This window comes from Aedes aegypti, chromosome 2, assembly GCF_002204515.2.
Source record: "Aedes aegypti strain LVP_AGWG chromosome 2, AaegL5.0 Primary Assembly, whole genome shotgun sequence".
Taxonomy (NCBI): Eukaryota; Metazoa; Arthropoda; class Insecta; order Diptera; family Culicidae; genus Aedes; species Aedes aegypti.
Window position 1 is genome coordinate 37,572,445 of NC_035108.1, and position 10,975 is coordinate 37,583,419.

Genomic DNA, 10,975 nt, shown 5'->3' on the forward strand with positions numbered 1-10,975 from the left:
TGTTAAAAAAACAGAGCATCCACTTTACACCAGCTTTTGGACTCCATTATATTATTACGTGCAGGAAATTCTTATATGAGAATCATGAATTTTTGTACAAATTTCTTATATGATTGATTTTAGGGGGAGATCCCCCAGTGCCAGACAGCACCCAATACCGGACAAAGTCAAAACATTGCGAAATCATGGTCCAATCAAGATGGTGTATTAGTAGAAAAGAAAGCTATTATGCAGACTTATATTTACTTAGAATACACATCCTTGAAATATGCATGCCTTTTTAAAAAGTAGAAAAGTTTGAAAATCTTTAAATAAATGACGTATCTTCTTAGTTTTGAGCTTATTTAGTAGTTATTTTGAATATGAAAAAAACTTTGGATCCCGCAAGCATCATCGAGGATAATTCTTATTTGATAGTATGAATGTTTTTTGTACCATAATTGAACTAAATATGTACAAATTACAATTTTGGTTAAGCACCTCCTATCCCTCAGTTTCGGACAGCTTGATTATTATATGTTATCTTTGTAATTATAGCATCAGTGTGTCAAATTACTTTCATTTTTCATGGGTTTCGTCGATCATGGTATCACACATGCAATAAAGAATGAACATTCAGAACAACATCGTAAAATGTGCTATTTTTCATCATATATGAAAGAAATTTTTGATAGGTATTTTGCAAACTAAGAAAAACTCAAAATATTCTTGTAAATGTTGCAAATGCATTGAATTGGTAATTATAAACTATTTCTATAGTGTACACATTCAATGATGTTCAAATTTACAGAATTCGAGGCATTTTCCGATCGTGTCCGGTATTGGGTGCCACCTTTCAAAATCGATCAATTTGGTACTAAAATACATCATCAACATGCAATGTCAAAATTCATATTTATATTTTCAAATTTATTTTTGTACACTATAAAAATGATAAAATTTATCATAAATGGGTAACAAGGGCCCATAAAATCAATATTTTTCGTTTTATGAATTTAGTGGCTTAAGTGTTCGGTACTGGGGGATCTCCCCCTAAATTGAAACAAATTAAGCAGGATTCCTAATCTTCATTTACTTGAAATTTGATTATTAGTTTATGCAAAATTAAATAGTTCATGTGCTCATATTGCTAACATTCTCCCGACAGCATTACGCTTAATTTGCCGACGAAGATTTCTCTGAGATTTTTTACAAGAAAATGCTAATAATTATTTCTAGAAATATTTGTGAATTCTTTTAAACACTTGAGATATTTCTAAACTAAATCCTTGAGATATCATTGATTCCGGCGATATATATTTTTAATTCCTACTGAATGGAAATTTTTTAAAGATCCCCGGATTTCTTCTAGACTCTAGAGAAAGTCTCAAATTTCCCCAACCCTGATGAATCCTTGAATTTTGAAAATTCTGGAGGAATTCTTTCATGCGTATTCTAAGAAATCAATTTAGGATTTCTAAGACAAATTTCTGGGAGAATTTAAAAAAACTTTTTAACAATTCCTGGAAAAGAAGGAGCCTTTATTCATATTTCTGAAGAAAGCTTTGGATGAATCACTAGAAGAGTTCCTTTGGCTTTTCCAAAAGGAATCTGCAAACCTGTGAAATAGGAGTAGTTATCTCGGGAGCCTCAATAATTTACATCAGGATTTAATGCGTTAGATGAAAAAATGACTTTAAATACTATTTTGCAAAAAAAACAAGAAACTTTTGAGACCTTAGTTCACGTTGTCGTATAAACATTAGTTTTAAAAATCATGGGCACCATCTTGGTTCAGAATATGGCTTCTAATAAAATATTTTCAAACCAGTTGCTGGCTTTCTCAGGTTCAAGTGGAGAACCTCCCGGGTATTCGCTTATTAACAGAATAATGTATTTTTGAATCCGAAAAGAAAGTATTGTACTATATCATTGAAATAAACGCTACTATCAGCAATAAACTGGATTCTGCAGAAGCCCCTACACATTACCACTGCAGGTCTTTAAAAACCTGATCTTGCCCTGTGAGTGAATACGTAAAAAGTTTAACATTGTCATAAAAAGATATGCAAGCGTAAATGAAAATAGCCTTTTTAGGTCAAATGGAACAGATTTTTTGTGAATGTCAATCACTTTTAAAAGAATATATGTATCAAGAAAAATATCTGTCTGATACCAGAAATCTATGGATAACAAATGAGATGGCTGAAGACATTTGTAAATTACAACAAAATGAGATTATTTCCTCTTAAATGATGAATAATGCATTCTCCAATGGCTTTTTTTACAAAAACCTACGAAAAATTAACCTACATTTCCTCCACAGTACATACACAGCACATACATTTTCAATGATAAATCCACTTATATCCACCATGAGCCAAGTGGATTTTTTTAGGTTTGCTTACTTTCTCCAGAAACTTCTCTGAGAACTACGCTGGATTGCGATAATCATATAACTTTTTAACATTTAATTACGAAATTTCCTCTTGCTTATGACTTCATCGGAAGATAAAGCCTGCTCGATGCGTCTGACGATAACCAAAATGTAGTTGGTCGAAACGTGTAACGATAGTTACGACCCCTTTAGAAGTTCTTTTGAAGGAATCTCGCAAGAACATCAATTGATATATGACTTGGATCCTACTGTGGAAAATCTTCCGAATATCTTTCCAAATACTTCTATGAGATCTTTTCTCCTACAAGTTTACGAGCAGCTATGGAGTATATCAGATTCAAGAATCCATTATAAACTTTTCATAGGTTCTTCGAATTATTCGTCATAGATTTCCACTATTGATATCTTCATGAATTTTTCTGGAAATTTTTCAAAAAGGTTCAGTGATCTACATAGAATTACGCCCAACATTTATCTAGAGACTATTCCAGGAACTCTGCCAAAAATGTCTTGAAAGTTTCTCTATAAAATGCTTTTAATGATTCATGTGAAAAATCTTCCATTGATAATACATACAAAAATCTCTCAGAAATTTTGTGTTTTGGTTGAATTATTGTGAATATTCCTTGAAAAAACCCCAACACAAATACAAAGAGAAATTCTTCAAGAAAATTTTAGAGAAATCATCAAAATAAATCTGGAACAAACTCTTACAGACATTTTTGGAATAATGTTGCAGTAGTCTCTGAAGGAGTTCATTAAAAAAAATATGTTGATATTTTAGAGAAGCTCCTAAATAGGAGTTCTGTTATCTTGGGTAGAGCTCAATATTCCTAGCAGAGAATTTTCTGTAGTAAGCCCTGCAGAAAACCCATAACGCGGGTAGATCACCTTTTCGTGGTGCGTTATGGGGTAAAGATCTACCAGTGAACGCTAGTCCTGGCTGCTTCGAACGAACAGAACAGGATATTTTAGTAATCAAAGGAACATTTTTTAGTACTTGTTTCATTTTTAAACCTTGTTGAAAGTGACGAGTCTTGGTTTTCCTAGTTGGTGAGAATGATCTTGAGACAAAAAAATGAGTTGAATACAAAAATTTGTTTTCTAATATTTTGTTTTTTTTTTTAGTTCGCTAGTTTGAAGGACTAGAATTCTGATGCATGGACAATATTGGTGTAATTTCTTGGCATTATCAAGGGATCCGATTTTGACTGATAAATGGACGCGCCTGTGGAGAATGTACCCACCACATTCTTCAAAGGGTATACATAGCGGAACCTTTCAATAAGAATCCTTAAGGTTACCTAGATAGAAATTCGCCTCACGAAAGTAAAGTTCTTGAACAAACGCTACATGGGCTGTAGAATTTTGCATGAGTCTGCAAAGATTGATTGTTGCTGTTCTTCTATGCTGAAGATTGATCTGAGCTATTCTAACCCTAGCCACTATCGAACGAGGCAGGATTACACTTTTTACAATTTCAGCACGAAATAGATCAGCAGCGAAAAAACCAGATCGGTATTTCTTGAAAATCGACAAAGGTGAAAAGCACAGAAAACACTGTGTGAAACGCACAATGCGAAACCATAAAGGTGAATATTTAAACTAAATTACAACAACTTTATAATCCTACCCTTATTTAGCCTCAGGATTGAGGCTAAAGAAGGGCATTCGATTATCTTGGAGAAAATCAAGATTTCCTGCACCATTGCTCCGGGTAGCGCAGGAAGGGCACAATACTGTGGAAGGAGCCCTGGTTAACGAAGAAAGGCATTGATTGGCTATAATAGTCTTTCAGTGACACGCTTACCTCTCCCTCCATAGTGATAGCCTGAGTGTGTACTCCTTTTTTTGAGGTCCTGTGAATTTTCGTGTGACAAATTCCCATAAAAGTTAAAGTGTTCATACTACCCCACAGGGGTGTCCACTTTACCCCGCTAGTTAAATGATGACTAGCAAATATGAGGTTTTAAAAACCTTTTTCTGGAAACAAAATAAAATGTTTATTGTTATGCAACAATGTTCAACAAATGTATGAATGTCCTAAAAAGCATATTGCACATGAAAACAAAAAGTTTAATATTTACGTCTTACCAGTCAAAATTGGCAAGTTCCTTAGAATGTCCATTCAGCCCCGTATCCCCCTACTTGACTATTTGGTTTAAAAACTTACAAAGCAAGAGATCTCAAAAATTATCATTTTGTAAATAAAAAACCTTTATAAAGAATTCAAATTTTCAACAGTTTTTATATCTAGAGTGAAACCTCAATGAGTCGATACCCGAAGGGACCATCGACTCATGGAAATATCGAGTAATGGAACAGAAATGCTCTGGAAAGCTGTTTGAGGAGACCATCATAGAAATCATGAAATTTTGCTTTTAGTATGGTTCTCTGAGTCGACATCGAGTCATGGAACATCGACTCACTGAGGTTTCACTGTATTTCGCTTAGGGTAACCGATGTTTTCAGTTATAAAAAGACTACTGAGCATAATAAAAAAAATCATGCGTTCATCCCAGTTGCTAGATACCCCGTTCGACGGTACTCAATTCAATTTTCCTCTGCCCCCTTCTGGCTACACCCATGGCCATCTCCACCCTTGAATTGCGATTCAAGATGATACGGAGCGATCGGGGCGAGTAGTGCGATGATGCACCTTGCTGATCACGCATAGTCGTCGACGTGGTGTCATCGTTACAGTATGCTCCAAAAATAAAGGCTGGTAATAACTGGATATAATGTCAAAAGGTACGCTGTTCAAAATTTCAAACGAACTGAAGATTTGACATTTTTACCGATACACACCGTAATCATCTTGACTGATCGCCCCCGTTCAACTGCGTGCTGTCCTACTGATCCATCTTCATCAGCCAGCTGTGAATGTGGGCGGACGTCTGAAGTTGATCGCACCTAGCAAGGAGTCAACCCCAAAAAGTTCCCCGACTTTATCCAATTGCGCTATTTGTTTATGTCACATCTCATTCTTCAAAATGACAGATTATGGTTTGAATTTGTTTAAGTTCATCTGAAACCGTCGTCAATCGCCATTGCAGCGTGCGGTTGGTTTCTTGAGCAGTGCAAACAAGCTACCCACTACAAAGTATGTAGAGGCACTGTCGTCCGTCGCTTAGAACCGACAAGTATCCGAACCGAACCACGGTTGAAGCTAATTGATGATTATTGAATTGTGAGGATTCCAACTCTCTCAAATACCTGCCTAAGCGCATCGAATTGTCTCCTGATAAAAGCCCCAGTCGGACGGACATAACCTTTCAGTTTGGAAAAATGAGGTTTCGTGCATTGTCAACTTCTGCGACCGTGGTTAGGTGGAATGTCGTAACGCTGTTGGTTCTGGTTCTATCTTGGACTACGCACGTAGCCTTCGGGCAAGATCTGAGCGATCCCGACATGCAGTCCATGCTGGTTGAATATGAATCGGAGCATATGGTGGAGAGCTATCGCTTCAAGTAAGCATTAATTCGAATATGTAAGATGGAATTATTGCTGACAGCAAAGTCGTCGCCCGTCGATGACCTTTTTATCTTCCTGCACCAAAACAGATACGCCACGGCTGATGGACAGTTTCGTGAGGAAACCGGCATGCTGATGAACCCTGGAACGCCTGAAGAGGAACTGGTGGTGATGGGTATGTACGGATATGAGACCGACGACGGCACTGAAGTCATGGTGATGTACGTCAGCGGAAAGAGTGGATACCGAGCCAAGACAAAATTACGCAAATTGGCAGAGTCAGAACGAAAGAAAAAGTTGTTTGCATCGCTGGTTGGATAAGTTCTGCTGGAAGAGGATCGGAAAGTGAATGTTATTTGTGGTATTATTTTATCGTGATGTTTGTCAAATAAATTTGAAATACCTCAATTGATAAGGGCGCTGATATAATTTTTTGTGATATCGATGAAGTAATGAACTATGAACAATTGCATCCTTGATCTTGCCTGTTAGACAACAATATGTTCATTTAAAACTGAAAGCCTTTTTTGTTCACATGTTAAACAATGCTTACACTTTTCTGATAGCTCTACCGTCTCCCAGATTCTGATTACACCATAACATCAATTTACGAACTAGATCGTTGGTTCGTAAATTGAAGTGGTCAGTTAATTTAATCAGTTCGTAAAACGAGGGAGTTAAGGTGAAGATGAATCGAAGCCAAAGTTCAAATTTTCAAGAGCACGGATCTGGAGAACCAAACATCCGTTTGAGCTGAAAACCTAAACGATTGGTCACCACCAGCTAGTGACCAAACGATTAAGTTTTCAGTTTAAACGGATGTTTGGTTCTCCAGATCCGTGCTCTTGAAAATTACAAGTTTGGCTTCGATTCATCTTCACCTTAAGCTTGGAAATCCAGGTTTTTCCTCTTTGAGTCTACTTGTGAGAAATTGTTATTTATTCACGGTGCCTTTGTGGAGCAACTTTATTACAAAAAAAAAAAATAGGTAAGTCTGAAATTTCAAACTTAAAACAATTAGATTTTTCTCTTTCATTTGCGACCAAAATCAAAATAATCGGTCGGGGGGTCCAGAACATTTTTTAAAATTTTGTGTAAAGTGTTTATGGATATGCGTTGCTGTACCAACGCACATTGCGTGGAACGTATGGAGGTACGGGACAAACTGCAAGATCAAACCATTTGAATACCTTGGCATGGAAATTCAAGTTGTTCTTGGTCAAAAGAGCTGTAATAAGCATAAATGACATATGATATACACATAATCGCATACTGTCTCAAGCATTATTTTCCACGAAAACCTTTGAAAATCGTACCTTAATTGATCATAATGATGTAAGAAGTAATTAGGAAATATTTCTCGCATAACTTAAGATCTCGTCCGAAGATGCATCGAGGTCAAACCTCGAATTTTGAAGAGCACAAAACTAGAGAACCAGACAACCTTTTAAGTCGAACATTTTATTGATTGGTCGCCACCAGCGAGTGACCAGTGAGTTACCGGTTGTCTGCTTCTCTTGTGCTTTTGGAAATTCGAGGTTTGGCTTCTACGTATCTTCACCCTAAAAACCATTCGTAACTGCGTTTGTAGCTCGTTGTTATTGAGCAGATAAACGGACCAAAACAAAAACTGTCACTGCTGGGAGATAGAGGAGGACCTTCTCTTCATCGTAGCATTGTGAAATAAAGTGTAAATCCATTCGTTTGCTCAGTAATAACAAGCTACACACTTGGTCACCTATGCTTTTTAGGACGAGATCATACATTATGCGAATTTTTTCTTTTTACTCGTAGATACAAAAGTGATATACCGGAATCTTTTCAAATGTATTACATAGGGGAAATCAGGGTAAAACCGACACTGTGGGTAAGATCGACACCCTTTGATTTTTTATGTTTTGAGCAGATTTTCATATAGTTTCCACCACGCTCTATCTTAACTTGTGAAATTTTGTGTTTCGAATGACATTACAACTTACGCTACCAATAAACTGCCAAAATAAACAACAAAATCATATTGGATAACATAGAAGCAACAGCAGTTGCAATATTTGGCTGTTATTCTTTAACTATTTCGCATGTGAAATTTTCTAAATGTCATTATTTGTTCTGCGTCTACATCATCATTTACAATTATTACGTTGATACAACATGGAGGATAAATTTTTTTTTTTTGGTTTTACGACAGCTGAAAACGCTATTGAAAAATAAATGTCCACTCGGGGTAAGATCGACACTTTCATTTGGGGTAAAATCGACACCTTTCTTTGCTTCATAATCTAATTTCAGGGAATCTTTCTAATCGGAGGACTATCTCTGTAGTTTATGTGAGTCTTTATTTTTGAATTCCAGTGAAGTTCATGGACGGCGAACTTGTTAACATGTAAAATATGACACTATGTAACTTGTTACAAGCTATCATTAAGTATAAAAAAAATATTTTTATGTTATCACGTTTCAACTTATTTGATGGAGCTTGAAGAAAAATTTCTCACTTAAAATTGAAGAATTAACAGAATTTGAAATATTTTCACATAAATTAATCTTATTATTTGTTTACAAACCATGAGGTTCGACAGTTTTTATTATCTAAAAATAATTACACTTTTCTGGTTTGTAAAAATAAAACAGTATTTATTTTCACAACCAATTATTCGCTACAACTTTATCTACGTAAACATTACATGAACACAAATTAATAATATCCATGTGTATTCACCCCAACTTTATAATCTTAGCATGGAACATTTGAAATTTTCACATTTATTTAGTGGATCTTTGGCCTCTCCTCAATAATTTACGTAATATGTGTATGATCCTTCAGAGGAAGGGGTCATAAATGTCGAAAGTCATGTTTAAAGCATTCTTTCGAATATGAAATGTGATGGTGATGTTTACAACGTATAAATTTTACTCAAAGTGCATGTGTCGGTTTTACCCCAACAGGGTGTCGATCTTACCCGCACTCTCAATTGTCTCACCTAAAAATGATGCAATATCAATTTGATTTAAATCACTATATAACCTTAATATATCATCTAGCGATTGCAAGGATTGATAGATTTATAATCAATATGTGATTCTACAACAATTTTGGGTTCGTTTAACAAGCTAAAGTACATAAATTTTATCAATAAGCTTAGGGTGTCGGTTTTACCCCGAATTCCCCTACTTGCACATAAATTACAAGTCTTGATAATATAATTTTTATTGGAAATAGCTGCTTTATTTTTTATTCTAATAGGTGAATACTTATAGATGGATAACAGTTTTATAAAATGACCGGTCGCATTTGTAAAAAAGCGCTGACTAATATCCATTCTCCAGTATTCCTAGTATACCTAAATATTTACTTACAGATATACATACGTACATTCATTTATATATACATCCAAACATATGTACATCAAGGCAATTCATATTTGAAAATTGTTTGAAAATCCAATCTCCCATGTGCTCCTTAGCATTTTTACCATAAAAATAGTGTTCTGTGAAATTTTAAGCTCTCTAGGTGGTGATTTAAAGGTGGTCCAAAGACAATGTAGGTCTATATGGAAATTACTATGGAGAATTTATGAGAAATGTTCCAAACACGCTATTACTGTAATGTAAGAAAAAACTTATCATCCCATATTGAAAACTCATTCTTCAAATCTTAATGAAGGATGTTGCTGAAGAAACAAATCCCTTTGAGCTAATTTTGTTTGGGATGTTTTTACATGTTTGCAGGGCTATAATCCCATATAAAGCTAAATAATAGCAAACAAACTCATGAATATCTCTTCTGCTATCCGTTGGATTGAATTTCTCTCTTGAGCAAATTTCTTTGTTATGGTAGAAAAATGAGTTTTTATAATGGGATAATAAGTTTGTACTTATATTATATTACAAGCGTGTTTGGAGCATATCTCAATACTTCTTTATAGTAATTTCCATATTCACCGTGTCCAGTATATTCTCATACAAATTCGAGATAACATTACTTTGCGCTTTTTTAACTGACATCATTGGTGATAATATTTTTTTGAAAGTGGTTATAATACTGATTCACTACAGAAAATATTTTGGAAATATTTCAATTATAAACTTATTTTATCAACTTAAGAATTTACGAAAAATATTTCCAGCGGCACGCTCAATTTTAATCTGCAGTTATCGCACATATATTTATCAAATTTTATCAATATTTATCTATTCAAAACGCAATATGATTAACTTAAAGTTTCTGAAACTTTTTTGTGAATGCTCTGATTGTCACTTTGTTAACCAGACCAATATGAACAAAAATTCATTTTAAGTGCAAAACACGACTTCAATGGACATTTCATCACTTATCATAGCAATTATTTTTTCTTATTCATAAAACAAGCTATTCTACGTTAGTATAACAATACCAGACTACAATGAAATACTACAACATTGGATTATCCTACATTCAGTAGAGTTATACCAAAAACAGAAAAAGTGTATGAGAATATATTGGACACGGTGTAAAGCTACATTGTCTTTGGGCCACCTTTAAATCTCCACCTAGAAAGCTGAAAATTTCACAGAACACTATTTATATAGTAAGGATGACAAGGAACATATGGAAGATTGGATTCTCAAACATTTTTAAATTTTGAACCACCCCATTGTACATAAACACACGGATACGCAAATACAAACATATGTGCAAGTCTCTCGAAATCAAACAAAAAAATTTACTCTAGATCCCCCGACCGATTATTTTGATTTTTGCAGCAAATCAACACGAGAGACCTAGATTTTATTGTGGCGAAGTTTCAGACTTACCTATTTTTTTGTAATAAAGTTGTTCTACGAAACACACCGTGTATTATATCAAGAGAGGATGCTTTTTTAGGGTACGGAATAGGCTTAAGCGTAACGACTCATACAAAACATTGAAGATTTTCATACAAAAAGCAGAAATGAGGGAAGGGGGTCACACATTCCGATTTTTAGTATTACGTAATAAACGTATGTTGTCTTAAAGCCTTCCGAAAAGTCCTTGAAGTTTGGACATATGATCTCACATCAGTAAATGGAAATGTATTTAACTATCTGGACCCTAGAAGAATGATTCTGGACCCTAGAAGATCTATTTGCAGTTCTGGACACTAG

The 10,975-nt window shown here is 34.9% G+C and overlaps 1 protein-coding gene across 1 annotated transcript; it reads left to right on the forward strand.

Moving 5' to 3' along the window:
- Positions 1-5,231: 5,231 nt before the first annotated feature.
- LOC5578133 lies at positions 5,232-6,330 on the forward strand. The gene is made up of 2 exons (XM_021840575.1): positions 5,232-5,847; positions 5,941-6,330. Exons 1-2 carry the CDS (start codon positions 5,666-5,668, stop codon positions 6,170-6,172), a joined length of 414 nt encoding a protein of 137 aa, XP_021696267.1. The 5' UTR covers positions 5,232-5,665; the 3' UTR covers positions 6,173-6,330.
- The last annotated feature ends 4,645 nt before the right edge of the window (positions 6,331-10,975 follow it).